This window comes from Peromyscus maniculatus, chromosome 17, assembly GCF_049852395.1.
Source record: "Peromyscus maniculatus bairdii isolate BWxNUB_F1_BW_parent chromosome 17, HU_Pman_BW_mat_3.1, whole genome shotgun sequence".
NCBI lineage: Eukaryota > Metazoa > Chordata > Mammalia > Rodentia > Cricetidae > Peromyscus > Peromyscus maniculatus.
In genome coordinates, this window is record NC_134868.1 from 32,730,167 (window position 1) to 32,753,250 (window position 23,084).

Consider the following 23,084-nt stretch of genomic DNA (forward strand, 5'->3'; position numbering starts at 1 on the left):
CGACGGCGCCGCGCTGGGCAGCGCCGCTCCAAGCTCCCCTTTTCCCCTGGCCAGGGCGAGAGGTGTCTATGGGGCACCCGCTGCCGCCGTCGGTACCGCCACCGCCACCGCCGTCGCCGCCGGGTGCTATCTCTATGGCGAGGAGGAAGAGGAGGGGCGCGAGCTCAGAGACACAAGTAGATCCGGCGGGGGGGGGGGGGGGGCGGCGGCGGCGGCGGCGGCGGGGGTGGGGGCGAGGGGTGGGGGGAGCCCGGGCGAGCTGGGGCCCGGGGGGGGGGAAGGGGGAAGGGGCGGGAGTGGGAACCTGAGAGGGCGCGCGATGGCGCCCGCCGAAGCGCGGCTGTGGCGGACGGAGCTGGCCGACAGGGAAGGAGGGGGGTGGTGGTGGTGGTAACGGGTCCCGGGGTTTTGGGGATGGGGGGGGGGGAGGCCTGTCAGGAGTGCGGCGCGCCGTGATGACGCCGCCGCTTTGTACCTGGGACTCCGTTGTGGGGGAGGAAATTGAGAGGGGAGGGCGGCGGCCTACTGGAGGACTCCTTCCCGGCCTCGTCCTCCGCCGCCGCCAGGGTTGCGGGTCCAATCGGGCTCTGGTGGATGCGCCAGCCGCCGCGCCTTCGCCCTGGCCCGGGAGCCCGCGGAGAGAGTTGTTAGCCCTGACATGAACGCGTCTGTGCCTTCTTCACGTTGCGCGGGGAGCCCACGGAGGACATGCGACCTCAGTAATGAGAAGGCCTTTGGGGTCCCCTTCCCTGAGACCGCAGTAGAGATTGGGGTGGAGGGAAGCGGCGTTCAATTGCAGCGTTTCCGTAGGGTGTGCATGCGCCCCTCTTAGCAGCCAGAAGGGAGAAAGAAGGCGTGCCCAGTATCACCTTGGCTGGCTGAGATGACTCCAGCTTCCATTGACGAGTTGAGGACGGACACAAGGCCATCCTCTCTTACTCGGTTTTGTTTGTTTGTTTGGGGTCTTTGTTGTTGTTTTTTTCTTTTTCATCTAACATTTTGGTATTTTCTTGTCCAAGAATCAAGTCTTCTGTTTGTTATCACCTCACCATTGTATAACGTAAACCTTGTGTTTATGGACCAGAAACCCTCTGAGGTCCCGCTTTGCTAGCCAGGAGAAATGGTCTGGGTTTTTTGTTGTTGTTGTTGTTGTTTGTTTGAAATTCGACAATTTTAGGTGCCCATATTTTATTGCTTTCTTTCTTTCTCCCTCCTGCCGTGTGAACATTGATTTCTGAGATTGCCTGACGCTTTCTCAGGACTTTTAAATTTTTGTGATGTTTCCTCTGATTTGGTTTGAGTGAATACCAACACCAGTAATGCAGAATTTTTTAATCAAGTAAGATTTTAAGTGTTTTGTTAGAATAAAAGCAAGCACTACTTTTGTTATGGGGACATTTTATCTTAATAATTTCGGTTTGTTTTTTTTAAAGCTTGAAATGGATCATAGTTTTGTGTGGAGTGAATTGAACTGGGAGCAGATTTTAATCAGTGGAATTTATATTCAACTGGGAAATCGATGTTGTGGTACTTTATTCTCTATATATTAACTGTACCTTAAGCAAAGTAACTCTCTAAAACTTGATTTTGTTATGAATTATGAACTTTGAACAAGTAACCTTAAGTTTATACCAGCCCTATTTAATGATTCACATTCATAATATAGGTGTTTTATTTCAACAGGTACACAAATAAAGGGTAAAATATTTTTATGAAACAAATCTTCAATCAAGTGTAACATTTTGATGCTCGGCATCTAGACTCCTTGTGCTGTCACTATGCCAGCGGCCACTGTAGATCATAGCCAAAGAATTTGTGAAGTTTGGGCTTGTAACCTGGACGACGAGATGAAGAAAATCCGTCAAGTTATCCGAAAATATAATTATGTTGCTATGGTATGGACCTGACTAAATCTTGAAAATGCCTTTTGTGAGGGTGAAGTGTGAATTTTGTACTTGTGTGTGTGTGTGTGTGTGTGTGTGTGTGTGTGTGTGTTAGTTAGTTATTTCACTGGCCTGGTGTGTGTGTGTGTTAGTTAGTTATTTCACTGGCCTGGTGTGTGTGTGTACGTTACTTCACTGGCCTGGGGCTTACTGATTAAACGAGGCTGTCTGGCCAGGAAGCCCCAGGGATTCACCTGCCTCTGCTTTCCAAGCACTTAAATTACAAGCACATGGACCATGCACTTTTAAAAACATAGACTCGAGGGACTGAAAGCCAGTCCTCTGGTTTGCATGCCAAGCGTTTTACCAAATGAACTCTTTCTCCGGGCCCTGAAGTGGGATTTAAGAAATCTTGAATTAAACCCTTTTTATTGATATCAAGGGATTAATTTAATCATGAAAAAAAATTTCTTAGTCCCTCCAGCAAAGCCCGTCAGAAACAAGCCTGTATTTGACAGGTTAAGTTTGTTACTGCTAGCATTAATTGACAAGGGATTAGGAGTCAAGAGCATCTGAATAAAAGTTTTAGAAATACTTTAGGGTTTGGGCTTGTGTCAGGTGGTTTTAAGGGCTTACAGGAGACAGGCTTTGTGTGGATTGGATGCTCTCAGGAGGCTGGTATTCCTGTGGGTTCTTACTGAGTCTTAGCTGCAGAGAAGACAAGGGTGATATCAAGGCTGCAGAGGGCATTGGCTAGCTTGAGAAACTTAATCATTTTTATGGTTTACACAATTTTTTTTGTCTTTGTTGGGACATAGTTACAGAGTATACTTGTCTGATGTTGAAATTTTTGTGAAACTGATTACATTCAACAGGAGAACACTAAAGCCCATTTAAGAATGTCAGCTAGTTCTAAGCAAGCCCAAGGCCGTGCTACTAGTACCAGATAAGGTTTCAGAAGCCAGTGAGTTCTGGAGTATCTTTTTCAAACAAAGGAAACCCCAATTAGATCTCTTAGGAAAACATTGCTAAAGCTGCAGAAACGCACTAGGTTGTTAAACAACTCCATTCTTATAGGTGGTGTTCGGTCTGCTTAGAGTGCACAGCTACTTCCAGCCTTGTTACTGCACTCTGTGTATCTGTTACAGCTACTTTTTGTGTTCTAGATCCACTCGGTTATTAGCTCTAGAAAGCAGTACTTTAGTGTCTTCCACTTCTGTTCCCAGCCCCACTCACGTCTAGTATCATGATTATAGAATCTAATAATTGGCTGGTGGCTGTACTAAATTCAAGAAGTTTTGATTTCTTTGCTGTTTAATATTGACTTGCTATTTCATTTTTGTTTTTAACTGGCCTTAATTTGAATTCTCATGCCAAACTAAAATATAATTTAATTTTCTTAGTATCACAAGTTTAAAAAAAAAAAGTGCTTCTCTGAGAATGAACAGGATGCTTGCTTAAAACAGGAATATCTATACATAGACAGTCATTACCTATGTAATAAAGGTGTACTTTTTCATAATTAGGACTGAAACTTTCTGTTTGGGCAGGGAGGGTTATTTTATAGACAGCAGAAATTCCTAGTTGTCATTATTTTTCGGATGATATGGAATAGCTGCAGTACAGAAATAATAACAGCCTATTAGAGGGAGTGGGAATCTTAACATTCTTTGTATAAGTTTTCTTTTCCTTGGATATGAAGCAAATATTTGCTTGAGTTTATCATGAGTTATCTGTACAAGGTAATAATTTATTGACAAATTTAAACTAAGGAAAAAGTAGTTAAGTTTATAAAATTTTGGGATCTAAAAAGTAATACTCTTCGTACTTAAAGAATACCTAATACTTGAGTGTGGACATACAGAATATCATTGTAATAGAATTCTCTGACTTGCCTCGGAAATTATCTTGAGAGTTTATGGAGTCTGTTTATAACCATTTAGTAAATAATGAATCTCAAAATTATTTTACAGGACACCGAGTTTCCAGGTGTTGTTGCAAGGCCCATTGGAGAATTCAGGAGCAATGCTGACTACCAATACCAACTACTGCGATGTAATGTAGACTTGTTAAAGATAATTCAGCTAGGACTGACATTTATGAATGAGCAAGGAGAATACCCTCCAGGAACTTCAACTTGGCAGTTTAATTTTAAATTTAATTTGACGTAAGTGGGAAATAAATATATAACCCCAACTTTTTGTTTCTAGTTTATTTTTAGGAATTGAGTTTTTTTTTTTTTTTTTTTTTTTTTTTGGTTTTTCGAGACAGGGTTTCTCTGTGTAGCTTTGCGCCTTTCCTGGGACTCACTTGGTAGCCCAGGCTGGCCTCGAACTCACAGAGATCCGCCTGCCTCTGCCTCCCGAGTGCTGGGATTAAAGGCGTGCGCCACCACCGCCCGGCTAGGAATTGAGTTTTAGTGTAGTGAAATTGTAAGTGTATTTGCTGTAGTTTCTCTGAAAATTTATTGCACAGAGAATTTAAAAAGCTTAAGCTTATTATTATGAGGCAAAGAGAATTGAGATAATAAAAACTTCTAATTGCAAAGACTGTTTATTTATAGAGATGTTATTTCTAAAATATGACTGCTGCTTTTCCAAAAAGTTGTAAAACTGTACTTTTGTTAAGGCTTTCTGTTGTTGTCATTATTTAAGGTGCTGCAGATTAAACCTGGGGTCCTAAGACAGAACTCTTAGGATATTGATTTTACCATTACATTTAACTGTTGTTTTGCTCTTTTAAGACGGGGTCTCACTCCGTAGCCCAGGCTAGCTTAGAATGTTAACCTATGTAGACAGTGCTGGCCTCAACTCCCAGAGATCCATCTGCTTCTGCCTCCCAAGTGTGGGAATTGAAGGCGTGCGTCACCACACCTAAAACTTTCACTATTTTGTGTCCAATTTGAAATTCATACAACTGGGGAGGCACTTTTGCTAAGCAAGCAGGTACCAGTCAGCTACAGCCTCAGTTCACTATACATTTGTTAAAATAGTCACCATTCCTGTGAAGAGATTTTTTTTATTACACTCATACTTTGCATCTTAAGTAGATATTTATCACATGCAATAAGTTGTTTATTGGAAAGTTAAGTATATTTTCTTTCAAATCTGTGTTCTTTAATGACTATTCCCATGTAACAACAAAACCTTGATCTACAATACAGGAAATATAATACTATTTTTGATCCTTTGGTATACCAGAATCTGATGTCTACCTTAAATCTTGGGGCTAAACTCCATTTCCTTCATTACAGTAGTTCTACATTACTTATTGTAGTCTTGATAGCTGAGAGAACTACATGTAGGTGAGTCCATCCTTTTGACATTGTGACACAATGTTGTCATTGGCAAAGTTCATGCTCAAGTACCATGCAGTGAGTTTTTAAAAATGAAAAAAAAAAAAATCACAACTTTTTAACACAATTTACACTTTTGTGTTGGGCCATATTTATAACTATCATGGAGCTCATGTGCTTCTGAACTGCAGATAGTAAATTCCCAGTAGGGGACAGGGGCATATTATTTCTGTTAAGTATGGAAATAAAATACATAGTATTCTCTGCACTATGTAACAATATTTTAGTGCCTTTATGTTTGGTAGCCTGTATTTGTATAATATGATCAAACATATCATTTGAAAAACAGCAACAGAGATGATCAGAAAATTAATGCTAGTGCCATTGTAAGAATTCTTTGTTCCTCTTCCGTGTTGAATATGTACTTCTTAACATGGAAGGCCTAATGAAGAGCAGGACTGGAGGTTTGAGGGAGTTGGTGTCAGTGGTGCAGCTGTGTGTCTTTAAAATGCATGTGTTAACTATAAATAATACTGAGTATTTTCATGTCTAGTACCATAGTGGCAGTAGTCTCTAGAGCCTATACCAGCTAAAGGTGTTCATCTCCACTGCAACTGTGTAACATTCCTTCAGTACTACATCTGGAGCAAACTAGAAATGGCCTTCCAGCCTTTTCTCAAATGAAAACTCTTTAGTTACTTGCTGTTTTATTTCTTCAAGGTTCCATAGCATTGTTTTGTTTTGTTTGGCTTTTTGTTTTTTTACATAAGATACTCAGTTTGTGACCAGTAACTAATACATCTATGTCGGATGGTAAAGTTGGTAGTTTTTGCTAGATAGTAGTTTTTGTAGCAGTGACTTTCCTGTTAGTCTGTGAGCAATGTTTTGTTTTTCCTTATTCAGACAGAACTAGTTTCACTGCCAAGTTTTGCTACTATTTATCCTAATGGTAAAGTCATGAGAAATGGTAAAGAAAAGAGTATAAAGGCTGGTGAGGAGGCTCAGTGAAGAGGTGCCTGCCACCGTGCTTGGTGACCTCAGTATGATGCTCGGAACATAGTGGGCGAGAACAGACTGACTTAAGTTATGCTCTAAGCTTCACGTGTGTCCATGATGGACATGTGTAGGCACACACACATACACACACACATAAATAAATGAAAAATGGAGTTTAAAAATTAAGAAGACTTAGTGAAAAAATGTTAAGCAGAACAAAAGCCATTGAGAAGATAAAAGTAGTACTGCCTAATGTGGAAAAGGTCATGATAGCATCGTGGACATGTTGAAGAATGGTGAAATTGACCTTGTTGAATGTCTAGAAGGAGTGTGTCAGTGTGCGATGCTCTACAGTACAATGAGGACTTCCCATCTCTCCTCTGTCTGTTGTCTGTGCTTGTGAATGCTTTTGTGTTTAAATTCGCTTTGGTTCAAGTCAGGTGGTTCTAGGTTTGCCAGTGTTCTTTCAGGTTTTATGTTAGCATCAAGGGAGTAAATGCAAATCATTATTTATCAGGTGTAGATATAAAGATTTAGGATCTGGAAAGATAATTATGGTTACAGTGTGTGTCATATTAATAGATACTTTGAGTAGATTTGAATAGATACTTCAGAGTAGCATACATGTAAGAAATACCTGCACTCATTTCAAGTTTTAGTTATAACTATTTACATTCTCTGAATCTTTGAAGTATGATTTGTCTTATCTAGATCAGTATTATGTGACAAACATTGAGGAACAGATAATGTTCTCCATGTAAAAATGGTTTTCTTTAGGCATCTTGGGATTTTTATCATCGTAATTACTATACTTTATTGTGGTGTGGGGTTGGAAGCAAACTTCTCTATTAATATTTGTTGTAAAACTATGACGGTTTGCTTCATCTTTACAATCCTTGATGATTTTCTAACAGTATAGTTACGGCCTTAGGTAAGGAGCACAGTGACTGCTCTAGTGTCCTAAATGAGAGCTTAGCTTCAGTGCTATGGAGTGGGCTGGGGCTGTGGCCACCACTGCCATTTAGCCTAAAAACTGTTGGTTTTGCTTCAGTGGAATTTTCTTGCCTTAGCATTATCTCTTTGGGTATGAAAGGTGGTTGGTGAGGTAAACACATTTGCCCTGTGTGGATTTACCAACATGAGGACTGGCTGTGTGTGTGTGTGTGAGGGGGGGGGGGTGTTTTGTTTTATTTGTTTTTAAGACAGGGTTTCTCTGTGTAACCTTACCTGTCCTGAAACTCACTCTGTGTAACAGGCTAGCCTCAAAAATCAGAGAGCCACCTGTCTCTCCCTCTGGGTATTAGGATTAAAGGCGTGTGCCACCACCATCTGGCTTTTTTTTTTTTTTTTATAGGACTGGCTGTTAACTTTAAAGCGTATGCATTTTAGACATAAAGACACCAAACATGACTGTAACAAAATAAGACTGACTTGTAAAGCATATTTACTGACTTTTTTTGTCTTTTTGTTTACAAAAATAACATGCTTTTTGAAACAGGGTAGTATTGAAACATTAAAACAGCTAATAGCAACAACTGTTATTTCCAACTCTTCCTTCTAATTGTTTTGTAACTGTTTTACTACAGTTGGTATATATTAAGGACATCTCATTTCTATGTGATACTGCTATTCATAGTTCTAAGTAATCATTTACTTGACCTTTTCTTAATGGACTGTTGTATATCTAACAGTTTGCTATGGTTGAGTGATTAGGGTGTATGTTTTAGGTTCTTCTGTAGTGAGATACTCCTATGGCTCCTGACTTAAGATAGCTTAACTTACCCCTTTTGACCTCATAATGGTACAGAAGTAGGATGTATTCAATAGATGAGATGTTCAGTTTAGAATTTTGACTTTTTTCTTAGGCAGCAATGTGTACTCTTGTAAAGTGTGGAGTAACAATAGCAAGCACCACTGCCAAGTCAGCCACTCTCTTGTTCATAAACAATGGCATTTTGCTTTGTGCTCTGCTGCCAAGCTTGGTTTGAGGCTTGGTTTCTTAGGTAGTTTAATAGTATTTCCACCTTTTGTTACTATGTTTTTCTAAGTCCTAATGAGTTTATCAGAACATAACATCAATCATGGAATATCTGTATATCTTTAGAAAACTTCGTGATTGTTTTATTGGAAGGAAAGATCTAAATCCAAAGGTAAAAACAGTGTTAAGCTTCATTTATCCATTCACAGAATGAATATTTAAGGTATTTTAAGTAAGTTTTAACTAGGCACATATGTACATATTGAGAAACAGGCAGGTGGGCTTGCTACTGCTTTCTGAAAGTTGTAGTCACTTACAGACTTTCTGTAGTTGTTAAGTCCTACCCTGTTTCATCCATCAAAATAGTAAATATCGTATTTTTTAATAGCTTGCTAATTTGACTTGTGGAATATTTTCTTTTTATTTGTCTTCTTGTCATTCATAGCCTTTATGGTTTTAGGGATATTTTTATGTTATTAATTACTTTGAGTTTATTAAAAACTACAGGTTAGCCAGTTTGTAACTGTTCCAGCTTATTTATATTTTAACTATGATTGTAGCATAAATTGTAGTATATTGGAGTTTATATTTTTATGAAAGCAAAAGGAAAGTCTGTATATGGCAGTAAATGACATTTAAACAAGATACTTGATCACCCCTGTGGTAGACATCTGGGAGGTGATCCAGAACTACTTCTCATTAACTGTGTTAAAGAGAACACATACTTAGATTTAGAAGTGTGAGTTTTTATAATAAGATTTTGTTCATATTATAAAAGTAGTAAATTTGGTACTTTTACATAGTGTGAGTTAGTAAATAGTGGATCTTTAGGATGTTAACTGAAGATAGCCGTATACCTCTACCTTTGGGGAAGCCTTTAGAAGTTTTTACATGGTTTTTACTCATGTTCAGCCATAACTAGATATTTTACTATCTTAAACATCAGTAGTTGATTAATCTTTAATACCATTCATAATTCTGAACAATGGATCTAATACGCAGTAACCAACACCAGCAGAAATTCTTACATTTTGACTAAACAATGTTATAGTTACTTTTTAAGGTTTGTTTTAGTGTTTTTCCCCTTTGTTGCTAGAGTATTTAAGGATAAAGGAGGAAGAATGCAGACCTTTTCAAACTTGGTATCATCAGAAAAGGACAGTGCATTGATTTGGAAATGGGACTCATTATTGCTCTCACACTTACCTTACTATAGAAATTTTCCATCTTCCTGCCTAGAGATTTCCCTTACCCATATAGTGAAGAGCTGGGTATTGTAAAGCGTGGATCTGTGCCAAACTTTATGTTAAAAGTCTCATGTCCTCAATGCTTAGAGCAAGCTATGTGAACTCTGCAGAAGAGAGAAAGGGACTGTGCATATGTCTTTGTTTGCCAATCTTACTTTATTATAAAATACCCGAGGTACTCCTCCAGGTCTCTCACCTGGGAACTGTGATTCAATAGGTCTGGGACTGCAATGGGACCTGGGAATCCATATTTTTGGTAAGTTCCCCTGGTGATTATTATCATTGGGCAAGTGTGGGTAATGATGACTTAAATATCACAAAACTCACTGTCCTACCTCATTGATATATTATTTAGTTTGGTCATGGTTATGTGATGTTGAACATAATAAGTTGAGCATGTGGCTAAGAGCAATGTGAGCCTGGAGAACAATCTGCTGTATTCTTGGTTGGTTACACTTGTTCAAACTACTTGAGTGTGAGCCCAAGGACCTGGTGGTGAGATTCTCATGTAAGGGACCTAGTTTTAGTATAACTGGGGAAAAAAAAAAAACTTCATTGAATTTATTTTATCTTTCCTAAAGAATTTTCCAAGAGAAATGATGATGTAATGTGGTGATTGTGGCTCCTCTTTGTTTTTAAATGTTTCAGTTCTTAGCTTTGTTATTTACCTCCTGACAGTCTGGGAACTAAAAGTGACCTTTGACATTGTGTTAGAAATTGATTTCCAGAGAGTAAACTACAAAAATACTTTTGGTCAAAGTCAAACATTTATTCTGGTATTGTTAGTTTTATTAAAGTCTTTCATAGAAATTTTCTTTTGCTAATGGTAGAAACTAGTATTAAGTTAAAGAAGTAAATATAAGTTAATGGTAAATCCACAAAATACTTTTTCATAAATCCTCAGTTTTTATTATAATATTTTGGATACTTAACATATTTGTGCTTGGGAATTAGAAGTGCCTTTGTTCTGGCTTCAGTAAAATTTTGAAGGGCTGGCTTATAGTTAGGTTTCTTGGCTTGGTTTTAGAAGGTAGTCTTCTAGGATTATGTTTGCCTCTAATGTAGATATGTGGTTGCTGGAGGAAGAGATTGCTGACGTAACTGAGTCCTTAATTCTGAACAGTTCCCTGCTTACTGGAGCCACTGAAAGGCTCCTCATTGGTGAGAGGAGGCATCGCCTTTTTCTTTAAGATGGAATGTAGCTTAACTCAGCCACAAGAGATGTTTGCCACTTGGTGTCTCCTTCTGGTTCTGCTGAGAGCATGAGAGGTGTGCATAGCCCCTCATAGCTGTGGCTACAGCTCCATCTGGCAGCACTAAATAGCTGCGGAGACTGAGAGCTCCTGAACAGAGCATGTCTGTGGTAGCCTCTGGTGAGTAAAAGACCCTTTTTAAGCCCAGTGAAATTTATAGAATGTGTAGAAGCTAATGAAATTGAGTTGATGGTAAGGGTTAAAAACTCACCATTGGACTATTATGAATGATCATTTACCTTTTGGATATTTTAAGTTTTGTCTTTCTTGAGAGTTGTGAAGCACTGGGATGGTTGGACATAAGACAAACCAATCCCATCTTGTTTCTGCACTGTAGTTGTAGGTGTGAGTGGGAGAACAGCTGTTTAAAGTGATGGTGGTCTTGAACATTATTTTTCTCTTTCTCCTGGCAGGGAGGACATGTATGCTCAGGACTCTATAGAGCTACTAACAACATCTGGTATCCAGTTTAAAAAACACGAGGAGGAAGGAATTGAGACCCAATACTTTGCAGAACTTCTTATGACTTCAGGAGTGGTTCTTTGTGAAGGGGTCAAATGGTTATCATTTCATAGGTAAAAATAAATAAAAAGATTGTAGCATGCTTGCATCCTATCTCTGCCTTACACTTACTTGGGTCACATATCTATCAGAAGTTCTATGCTTGGTTCTAGAAAGAATTAACTGCCATGAGAGGCAGTCTTCTACCTCACTTGAGAATAATGTTGTCCACTTTACCTCTTAACAAGGAATTTGTTTTAACCTGTGAGAGGTAATGTTGCTTAGTGGAAAGAACATAAGCTAGAACAAACCTTCACTAATGTCTGGCAAACCATTGGGGATTTGTGTCGCTCATGGGTCTTAACCATTTATTTATTTATTTATTTATTTATTTATTTATTTATTTATTTATTTATATATATAGTTATAGTTATATAGTTATAGTTATATATAGTTATATATAGTTGTTATAGTTATATAGTTATATATATAGTTATATATATAGTTATAGTTATATATATAGAAGGAGGCCATCCATTTAAAAACTTAGTGATACTTTCCTGATGGGAGCCACTGTGTTAGGATCCTAAAACTTAACACAACAAACTAGAATTTCCCTCCCTGTGTAGCTTCCTCTCTGCTGAAGGTAAACCAACACTGTTTGACCTAATTTTAAGTGTGGTTTGTTACACAATAATAAGTACTATAAAGAATAACTGATCAACAGAATGCCAAGACTGGATATTAGGTGATTTTTAATTTTTGGATGAGGTCCTTGGGAAGGCTATCCTTAGCAAAAAACATCTTAGAGATTTCTCTCAAGGGTCAGTTACAACCTATTTAAAGCACCTAGTATTTTATATACTCAGAGCGTGATGACGTTTAATTCTTTATTATTATAAAAATAAAACTGGATAGTTAAGATTTCTAGAGGGAAGTTAATTCACTTTTATAAAAGTTAATTTACTTGCAGGTGTGAGAAAATGTTTTCCTTTCTAAATTAACTGATTTAGCAGTTATATATATATATATATATATTTTAATTAATTTGTCTATCTGATAACAGGGTTTCTGTCTGTAGTCTTAAGTTTTTAAAATGTACTGTGTTGCTAGGCATAGTGACACACGTCTTTAACTCCAGCATTCAGGAGGCAGAGGCAGGAGAATTTCTTGAGTTAAAGGCCAGCCTGGTCTATATAATAAGTTCTGGGCCAGTCAGAGCTACACTAATCTTGATAGCCTTCACACTTTTTTTTTTTTTTTTCAATAAGAATCTTCCACATGGAATGATTGTCATGGTGGGTAATTCCTGAAGTAGACTTTGATGTGGTATTATATAGAGAGTTTTAAGTTGTAAGTACTGAAAATAAGAATTCTTGGATACCAGCTTTTCTCTATGTTCCCACTTGTAAAGATACAAAGTAACTAGTTCTTTTAGTTTGTATAACACATCATTGACTCAAAAAATATTTCGGATAAGTACTATTGACTCAGCACTGGGGGTAGCAGGATGGGCAAAACCAAGCAGGTTCATGTTTTCATCAGCTCTTCAGTCTAAATTAGCATGTGGTATGTTTATAAGATTATTCCATTAATATTTTTTTCATGTTCTGGTCTATTTCTATTAATTTTTTAAAATTATAAATCATGCCAGTTATGGTACCTTAATCCCAGTACTTGGGAGGCCAAGGCAGGTAGATGTCTTGAGTTCAGGCTATCCTAGTTTCCATAGTAACTAAACTTCAGCCCAGCAAGAGGTAGGTAGTGAAACCTGGTCCAAAAAAAATGAATAAGTAAATTACACACATAAATATTCACGTATATATAAATTCTAAACTATAATATTTTACTAGAAGTAAGCAAAAGCCACAGTACTATATTTTAGGTAACTGAAAAGGTCACTTCTTTGCAAACTAATAAATGTAAGCTTTCTGCTCTTGGGTGCTTGTACTAAAGATCTGTGGTAAAACAACTCCCCTTTCAAATTAAAAGTAAAATAATGAATATCAAATAAAAGTTTTATTTTGTATCTCCAAAAGAGAGGTCATTTCCCAAATATGAGTTTGAATTATATGTAAGGGAAGATAGAAGTGTGATTCCTGTCCTTTAGGCAGTGGAGAAAGTCCATGTTCCTAAAGGCTAGTACCAGCAAGCATTTGTGCTATGAAGAGATCTCCTGGAATTGGGCGCCTAGGGAAGGCTGCTGTAGCAGGCCCTCAGTAGGAAGTAGTGTCTGAGGAGTTCGGGGAGGGAGCTGGCAGCTGCGGAAAGTGGTGAGCATGTATGCTCTCCATTTGAGACAGCAGGAGCCTGTAGTGTATCCATCGAGTAGGGCAAAAGCCAGCTCTCTTTCTTTGTTCATGTGTAACTTTTCTATTGATAATATCTCTTGGAGAATTGTACTGAGGTAAAAACAGCATTTGAGGAAATGTACATACTAATAAAGTCACTTAGGGGAAAGGGAAATACTCTGTTAGGGACTTCTTTAGAATCGGGAAGTAGGTGTCAACATTTCCTATAAATCTTAACAAACTTTTACATGATTTTTGCCTTTGAAATGTCATGTCTTGCTAGCTTCTAACATTTTTTTGTTCTCCTTCTCATCATTCTTAATGTCCATTATAGTTTTTTTTTTTTTTTTTTTTTTTTTTTTTTTTTTTTTTTTTTTTTTTTTAGAATTTTTCTATTTTATGTGTGTGGGTGCATGGGTGTATTCTGTCATTCTGTCTGGGGTTGACATAACTCTCAGGTTTTACTTGGGTGCTGGGGATCAAACTCATACTCATGTTTGAACAGCATCTCCCTAGCCCAGAATTTTCTTAAGTATCAGAAAAATGTTAGTTTAGACAATAGAGTTGAATTAATAGTCTCGTATGCTTAGGACTCAGAGCAATCACTGGGCCATAAGCTCACAGCATTTCTGCATTGCGGTTATGAATGTGTTTCCTTTCTTTGTTCCTGTGTGCACATTTTTGTTTTTATTCCTTTTGCCTATAGCATGATTTGTTAAACTTTGTATCTGAAAAACTAATTTCTTTCAATGTTATTGATGGGCTTTTTTTGTATTATTTTAATCTTTTTATTAGTGGTTATGACTTTGGCTATTTAATCAAAATCCTGACCAACTCTAACTTGCCTGAAGAAGAACTTGATTTCTTTGAGATCCTTCGATTATTTTTTCCTGTCATTTATGATGTGAAGTACCTCATGAAGAGCTGCAAAAATCTCAAAGTAAGGCTTCAGATGACTTTATCTGGAACAGCACATTGGTTAAACCAGTGGTTCTCAACTTGTGAGTTGAGATCCCTTTGGATTCGAACGACCCTTTCACAGGAGTCACCTAAGACCATGAGAAAACACAGATATTTACATTACAATTCATCACAGTAGCAAAGTTATAGTTATGAAGTAGCATTGAAAATGATTTTATGGTTGGGGGTCACCACAGCATGAGGAGTTTAATACAGTTGTGTTAAAGGGTCATAGCATTAGGAAGGTTGAGAACCACTGAGTTAGCCCAAGTAACGTATATAATGTCTTAGGCCTGAATGTTTTAAGCCATATTTTCAAAGTTATGTTAAATGCTGTTAAATTATGTGATCCTGTTCTTAACAGAAATAATAGTGTATAGATAATCCCTCTTCAAAACTGCAGTCTTTATGTTGGCAGGATGAGGATGTGTTTTTAGGTTTATGTTTTGTTTGATTGTTTTTTTGTTTTGTTTTGTTTTAAATTTATTTTATGTATATGAGTATTTTTGCCTGCATGTGTATCTACATACCAAGTGTGTGCCTGCTGCCCGAGGAGGTCAGAAGAGGGCATTTAATCCCTTAGAATTGTAGTTATGGAGGTTGTGAACCACTGTGTGAGTGCTGGGAATTGAACCTGGGTCCTCTGTAAGAACAGCAAAGGCTCTTAACTGCTGAGCCATCTCTCCAGCCCAGAATAAGGTTGCTGTATTTATTTATTTATTTATTTATTTATTTATTTATTTATTTATTTATTTATTTAATTAATTTTAGGATTTATGTGTGTGTCTGTTCCTGTGTACCTGTATAGCTAGAACTGGCAGTGACTAGAAGAGGGTGTCAGACCCTCTGGAACTGGAGTTATGAGCAATTGTGAGTCACCCAGCGGGTGCTGGGAACTGAACCTGGATCTTCTACAACAGTAGTTAAGTGCTCTTAGCTACTGAACCAACTCCAGCCCCCAGAATAAATTTTTAACAAAGGTCAAGCTAAGGGTCAGATTTTTGTTACTGCTGCCAGATAGAGAATCATGAACTGAAAGACAAGTGTGAGGAGTAGTGGTCCCATTATGGAGGTGCTCATGCTCCCAGCACACAGAACTGTCATAGAGAGGCAGGTTGGGGTTGGCCAGCAGCGGGCAGAGACATCCAGTAGTGTGTGAATGAGTTTTTCCTTAAGACTGCCCTGATTACAGACATTTTCTTCATTCTTTCTCGTTGAAATGTGATGTTTTTATGATTTAATTACAGAGCTGAACTGGTTAGGTGTAAGTGCTATAGTAAATGTGTAGGCTCTACCTTAGGCTTGGCTTAGTCTGATACTACTCAGCATGTATAACCATTTATTTTTAACCTTTGAACATTAATTTTATCAAAACAAACATTTCCTGGTTAAAGAAAAGTACTTCTTCGGCTTAAGAGCAAATTCACTGAGTTGGCACATATCCCTGGCGGTACAGTGTGTGGGGTTTTAGTAGCTGGGTTTTGGTGTGAACTTAAGTTATAACTGAGGACACGAAAACAAATTTAGATACTGTGGTTGTTTAATAGTCGGTATTGCCCTTTCTTCAGGAAAACCAAGATTGGTCAAGTTTCTAGGCTTCAGAAAAGCACAGAGTTGTGCTTTGAGGGATAGTAAGGACTTAAGAGTTTTTCTTTAGCAGGAATAGAGGAATTGAATGTGGAGGCTTTGATTTCAACAAAGGAACTGAGAATTGTAGGACTAACACAGGTTCTTTGCCTCTGATGTTGGTATGGCGCCAAGTGACTAGGGAGTTTGTAAAAGGATAGTTTCATGACTGTATTCTGGATTATTCGAGGAGTCTTCTCTAAGTTAGCTTCCAGCAGAACATCCTGACCACTTATACAGACGTGTGGCGTGTTGAGAGTCTAAGGCTTCCATGCTTTGATATGGCTCGGGATTTTTGTGACCGCTTGGCACAATCATAGTTTTCGGAAACAGTACTAAGTTTCTACTCCTCTTTATTCAGAAGTGTCAGAATACCAGATATTTTATTGTGTGCCGTGTGAGCTGCTTATATTAAAAGTTCAGTCAGTGAGAAGGTACGGTTCACTCACTTCTGTTCTACTGTGTTACAAGCAGCTGCTCATGACACTTAATACACATGATATTTTTAGCACAGAAGCAGTTGCTATACAAAGTCCTATCGAAAGCTAGGATGGGAAGGTCTGGTTTGTTAGTAAAGGCTTTAGAATTGAAGGAGGAATTTCCTTGGTAGATTCTACTTCTGTCTATCTTTTATTTCTTCTCTCTTTTTTCCGTTCACATTCTTTTTTTTTTTTCCTCAGTCCTGGCTATATTACTGTAAGCAGTTTTATATTTGTAAAGTTCTCTTCTTGGGTGACAAAAAAATAAATAAATAAAGTTATGTGGTATATTGACAGTGATCTGAATGATCGTGATGTCTTTGCTTTATTTAGTTTTAAACAATTCACTGGATAGGTAGATAATTTCAAAGAAACTGTCTATACTTGTCATTGAATTTTTTAATGATTGATGGTTCAATACACTGAGTATAGTTAATTACTTTTACTCTGAATACGAACTACATTCTCCATATCTTTAGGGAATGGTTTACCTGTCATGTGCCTTAAAATACATAATTAAGATAAAATTTCCTATTATAATTTTCATTTTCTGATAAAAAGGCTTTTAAATTCCACAAATATATTATTTTATTTTTATTGTATCAACCCCCTTGCCATCTTTACAAGGTTAGTCTTTACATATTAAAAATTAATTCATATTTTTCTTAGTCTAAATCAGGTACCAAAGTCTTTTCTCTGTTTGAAAAGCAACTTTTCTTCCTTCCAGGGTGGATTACAGGAAGTTGCTGAACAGTTAGAGCTGGAACGGATAGGACCTCAACACCAAGCAGGATCTGATTCATTGCTTACAGGAATGGCCTTTTTCAAAATGAGAGAAGTATGAAGACATCAGTGCCTTTTTCTTGGTTGTTAGATAGAGAACATTAAAAATCTGATGACAAAAGTTTGGGGCATTAAGAACCTACTAAGTGAAGATACAGAGGTACTACATAAGTTACATCCACCACACGAGTGAAAGTGTTAAATAAGTCCTCCTGAAATATAATTCAAAAGGGAATAAAAGGAAAAATTCCTTATGGAATAAAAAAACATTCCATTTATGTACACGAAAGATGTTATTTATAGAATATAAAATGGTTTGACTATAGAAACTATGTACATGTGAGCATCCTATTTCTCAGGGGAACAGACAGACCAGAGGCTAGTGACTGTTTGCGCTCAAAGATCACTAGTGAGTAAGTTCTAGAGGACTTTCTTAATCCCTGTAAGTGTCCCTTCTGAGGCAGGCATTTGTGACGATTTCCTTAGTTGGCCCTTCTCTTACTTGAAATTGGTGGTGAAAATGTATTTGCTCGTGTCTTTTGAAGACTTTATAAAGTAGAACTTAGAGTTCTTACTAAGTCTTTAATGGGGTTTTCAATTATAAGGGGTTAAATAAATCTGAAATCTGATGTATAGTTGAATTAAAAACTGTTATCAGGCTGGGCAGTGGTGACACGTGCCTTTATCCAAGCACTTGATAGGAACACACACACACACACACACACACACACACACACACACACACACACACCATTAAGTACTTCAATATAAAATTGTTAGGGATGGAAGGATGATGTTTAGCAAAACAGTCTGTTTTTATGTTAGATAATTAGATGATGGGTGGTGTGGTTACCTCATTGATGGTAATAATAAAAGAAAAACATTTTTCATTTTACCAAACCAAGGGTGAATTTTTTTTTTTTTTTTTTTTTTTTTTTTTTTTTTTTTTGGCCTGCAAAAACATTTTTCTTTTTGCAAAGTATTTGCTGTGGAATTATTCTGAGTATGTTCTTTTGGTAGAAGCATGCTAATGATAGAACACATTTGATTTGTTTTGTCAGGTAGTATTGATTCAGAAGTTATTTGGATTTTCCACTCATGAGAAGTAAATATTTTGTTTCGTTTCAATACAACCACCTTTTGGATTTTCATTTTTAAAATGCTTAATGGTTAGTTAATGGCGGGTTTCCAGCACCAGCTTATTATCTTTATTTTCCTTGGCTTCTTCAAGAACAGTAATGTAGTGAGAATGTTCAGGTGTTTACTGCCTATAACATGTTGAGGATTTGGTTAGTTTTAGTTAATTCAGCCTTGCACATAGACAAAAGACAACTTTAAATGGTATAACGTCTTCTCCCTTCTGCCATTATTTCTCTCATTCTGTTGAGTTGGCTGTATTAATGAAATAAAAATGTCTGTTCCCATGTTTCCATGCTCATAAATTCTCTTTAAAATGGTATAAATGTTAATGAGACATAAGCAAAGACAGATTTATGCTTTTTAAAAAGTGTCCATTAGGCCTGTGGTCACAGGCATCAGTCTTGTTAAATGGACAGTGTATGTTCTCAAAGGAACTTCACAAACAGCATTGTTATACCTAATGAATAGCGATTACAGTGTGAGATGTGAATTACAAGTGGTATCTTTTGGTTAAAATTATCTTTTTCTTTCAAAATTCCTTTTTAGATGTTCTTTGAAGATCATATTGATGATGCCAAATACTGTGGTCATTTATATGGCCTTGGTTCTGGTTCATCCTATGTACAGAATGGCACAGGGAATGCATATGAAGAGGAAGCCAACAAGCAGTCATGACATCCAATAGTCTTTTTATTTTCTTTTATACGAATTACACACATGCTTGTACATAGGTTTTATCTCTGGTTGAAACCCTTAAATGATAGGCAATACCTCCCCTCCTTTTGTAGCCCTTATTTTCTGCTTTCAGTACTAAGTATGGCCTTTCTTAGCTGTGATCTTAATAAATAAAAGTACATTCAGGTTAAATCTGGCCTTAATTTAATACACTTCTTATCAAGCTTGTGTGACAAAGCTACATTACTGAATAATTTGATAAACTTTGCCTACTTGAGCTTGGTTTTGTTTCCCTTTTCCTAAATTAACTAGCATTGACTGTAATTTATTTCCCTGTTTCATGCCTCTCCCTCTATTCTGCAGTACTTATAATTATTTAAGATTGTGGACCATCAAGTTTGCACTTTAGAGAGTGATTCCAATCCTCTATTTTTATCAGAAATTGTGGTTTTTCTTGCTCTTAGCTGGAAAAATGACCATCTGCCACTTTTTTACAGTATTTGCTTGTTTTTGACATTCAGAGCACAGCACATGCATTGTGCAAATTGTTGATTCAGCAGGACTAAGAGAAAAAGACAAGGAACTACTGAAGAGCTTAGTAACTACTGTTTCTGTGTGTAGTGTTTAACCTTCCAAGCACATCTCGGGTCTGTTGGTTTCTAATTGGCATGCATAGGCTGCTCTGTGACTGAAGACTTGGAGACCAGCTTTACACCCTTCAGGAAGAAGCCCTGTGATTGGACGTTTACTATCTGCCAGAAAGTTCAAGATGGTGGAGCTCCAGTTGTATTTTATGACAGCAACGCCTCCCTTGGTTGGCTTCCTTTTACTCCATCACTTTTACCCCTGCTGTTTTATTTTATAAGCATATTTATGATGTTCTTGATTTGTTGACTACACAAATCAATTTCATTAAAGTCCAAAGATAAGTCTTTAGGTACATTTTATATCAAATTAAAAAAGCAAAAAAATGTGATTTCATAGATGCTACAAAAATAAATAATGGAGAGATTTGGTGCAAAACAACAAAATGCAAAATATGTATAAATACACACATATATAGCTAATAAATTACCTGAGGAGTGTAATGCTTGTTTATTTTTTGTGTATATCTTTGCAATCTATTTTATATATATTGACAAGAGACTGTGAAATATTTAGCCATGCAGAATATGTGACCAGACCAGAGCATGTGTTGGAGGATTTTGGTGATCATTAACTCTACCCTGAAGTGATGGACTACAAGTTGTAATGTGTGTTAGCTACACTTCAGTCAGTAATATCAGCAAGTCTCCAAATGTTAGCAACATAGTTCATTTCCCTTGTACATTCGATATTCATGATACTAAAATGCTGAAACTGGGTGGTCCTTTTTAAACTAAACATTATTTGCAAACAAAGGGTATTATTTGTTTTTAAAGCTTTTGTAAATAAAGGCTTCAGAAATGTTTTCTTACGTATTGGTGACTGGTGATTTTGTTTTTGAAGCACTTATGTAGGAGTGTTTAATTCTTGAGCCGTTTTCTTAGGCGATAGAACTTCGTGGCCATGCTTCTCTAGCTGTAGGTGTTTGGGTTTGGTTTTTATTAATGTTCAAAGTTCCAGGAAGGTAAACTGGTCCATATGCTAATTCTCTAGCATGGGATTTGTTCTGTAAAGCAAGGCATTTTGAAACCTTTGCATCGACTGCTTTGTCTCTTTCTTGCCCTTTGTAAGTACTGAAGCGAGTAAGAATTTCTGGTGTCCTAATTCACATCTGTGACCCTTCTGTTTTGAGTGACTACCCTCTGAGTCAGGTATCCATTATCTTGGGGAGTTTAGCTGCACCTTGCAAAAGGATTTTCCCAACTGGGCTTTTTGATTATACCCCATCTTGGAAGGGTGGAGAGTGTCACAATACCCTCACCTGAGTATCCTACCACTCTGTACTGTTGTACACAGTTAATTGTGCATGTTCAGGGAGAAGCTAGAGAACGTGGACCTGGAAGATTAGGGGGCACTTAAGGGAGCTAAGGGGAGGCCCTCATCCCTGCTTGGTAAAGGCTATCTAGTTACAACAGCTGCATGGAAGAGTACCCTTCCCCCTATAAGTAATGCTCACCTGTGCTCTGTAAGGAAACTATAAATTCATTGTTTCCTCAGAATGAACGTAGGCAGAAGTCATGCCTTGCTTTGTCCGTGGGACCCTAGGAGGAGGGGTTGATGCTGTGTCTCCCCAAGAAGGAATTTTAGCAACCCTGGCATCTGGGAGATAGTGGGAGGTTCATGAGTTCGGGAAAAGCAGTAAACCCTGGCTTCCATCCCCTTGAACCTCCAGAAAGGATAGAAGGGGATCTTCTGTCTGGCTTTTATAAGGCTTACTAACTAATAATATTTAGTACAACCTTGTGGTGGTAATCTAATTGTACTGAAATGTGATTTTGATTGTATGTTAATAAATAAAGTTGCCCGGGGGTCAGAGCTATTAGAGCCATAGCAAGAGTGTGGCGGTGGTGGCACACGCCTTTAATCCCATGGATATCTGTGTGTTCAGGGATATAGCCAGCATTGAAGACATATGCCTTTAAGACCTAGGGAGCTGTACATTCAGACAGTGACGAGGCAGTCACGTGTTTGGGTTTACAACCAATGAGAAGGCAGAACAAAATACTTTAAATAGACGAACAGACAGGAAATAGAACCCTCATTCGGGAAGCTGGGACACCACAGGCGGAAGGGTGAGATTTTAGCTCTGAGCTCTGACTTCTCGGCTTTCTCTTTTACATTGTTTCTGTGTTTCTTATTTAATAAGACGGTTGGTTACATCAACACAACCTAACTATTATTCTTTAAAACTCAAAATGAAGCAGTGTTCTATTTGGTTTCTTTTTGATCTTCCTCTCAGAAAACTGGATTGCTAGTATGCCTGTTTTAAGTAGAGGCTGCTACGTTTCCTGATTTGTATCAATGTAGGTCTTTCCCTGAAAGTAGTAACAACTTCTGTCCAGGACTGTTAAAACCTTACTAAAACTTAGCTTTGGATACATTTGGCTGATCCAAATGTATCTTTACAGAAGGAAGGTTAAGCTGGTCTATAAGCCAGTCTGCTATATACCTCTATCCCACAGACAAGGAAGGGTTTTTAGTTTTAAATGGTTGGCCAGCAGATCATGTCCTGACTTGGAAAGTATATGAAATTCAAATTCCAGTGTCCATAAGTGAAGGGTTTTGGTTTATTATATGTGCATGAATGTTTTAACTGAATATATGTATGTGCACCAGGTGCATGCCTGGTGCTGGGAGAGGTCAGAAGAGGTCATTGGATCCCCTGAAACTGGGGTTACATGTGGTTATGAGACACTGTGCCAGAAATAAAACCCAAATCTTCTGGAAAAGCAACCCGTGCTCTTAACCACTGAGCCATCATCACTCCAGCCTGTAAGTGAAAGGCTTATTGAAATTCAGCTACATTAATCATTCATGGATTGTTCATGGCTATGTTTGTTTCCCTTGATGGTAGGAAAGTTGAGTTGCTGCTGCAGAAGCTGTTTATGGGGGGCTTTTGTGGTGCCACATGTACTGCCATCCTACACCATACTGTATTTTCCTAGTACCTGCCCATTATATCAAAACAGGTTCATGAAAGCATAGCTTTGGGGAGACTTTACTTTTTTTTTTCTTTAAGTGTAATCTTGATATACTTACTCTCAAGGCATCTTCACTATTATCCTGTTGCAAAGTATTTGCTTGTTTTGTATTTTATGTGTTTTATCTGCATGTATGTATATGCATCACTTACAGGCTTGATTTGATGCCTGTAGAAGCCAGAAGAGGCTGTATGGGGTCCCCTGGGACTGGAGTTGTTATGGATAGGTGTAAGACATCCTGTAGGACTGTTCATGGGACCCAGGTCCTCCGGAAGAGCAGCCAGCGCTCTTAGCTGCTGATCTGCAGTAGTGTCCATCTCTCCATGTTGGCGAGGTCAAGCAATTCCTAGA

At 37.9% G+C, this 23,084-nt stretch overlaps 1 protein-coding gene across 9 annotated transcripts; it reads left to right on the plus strand.

The window, feature by feature from the left end:
* Positions 1–39: 39 nt before the first annotated feature.
* Positions 40–20,557, plus strand: Cnot7 (CCR4-NOT transcription complex subunit 7). 9 transcript variants are annotated; one of them, XM_076553502.1, is made up of 9 exons: positions 744–1,339; positions 1,434–1,527; positions 1,684–1,895; positions 3,857–4,050; positions 9,617–9,655; positions 11,066–11,227; positions 14,240–14,384; positions 17,237–17,347; positions 18,979–20,557. In XM_076553502.1, exons 3-9 carry the CDS (start codon positions 1,779–1,781, stop codon positions 19,105–19,107), a joined length of 897 nt encoding a protein of 298 aa, XP_076409617.1. In that variant the 5' UTR covers positions 744–1,339; positions 1,434–1,527; positions 1,684–1,778; the 3' UTR covers positions 19,108–20,557. The 9 variants fall into 9 exon arrangements, 7 of the variants coding, with proteins under 7 accessions (XP_076409614.1, XP_076409618.1, XP_076409619.1 ...); XR_013045324.1 differs by lacking the exons at positions 744–1,339; positions 1,434–1,527 and adding an exon at positions 40–176 and having other exon boundaries at positions 17,237–17,452; XM_076553499.1 differs by lacking the exons at positions 744–1,339; positions 1,434–1,527 and adding an exon at positions 40–176.
* Positions 20,558–23,084: the final 2,527 nt, after the last annotated feature.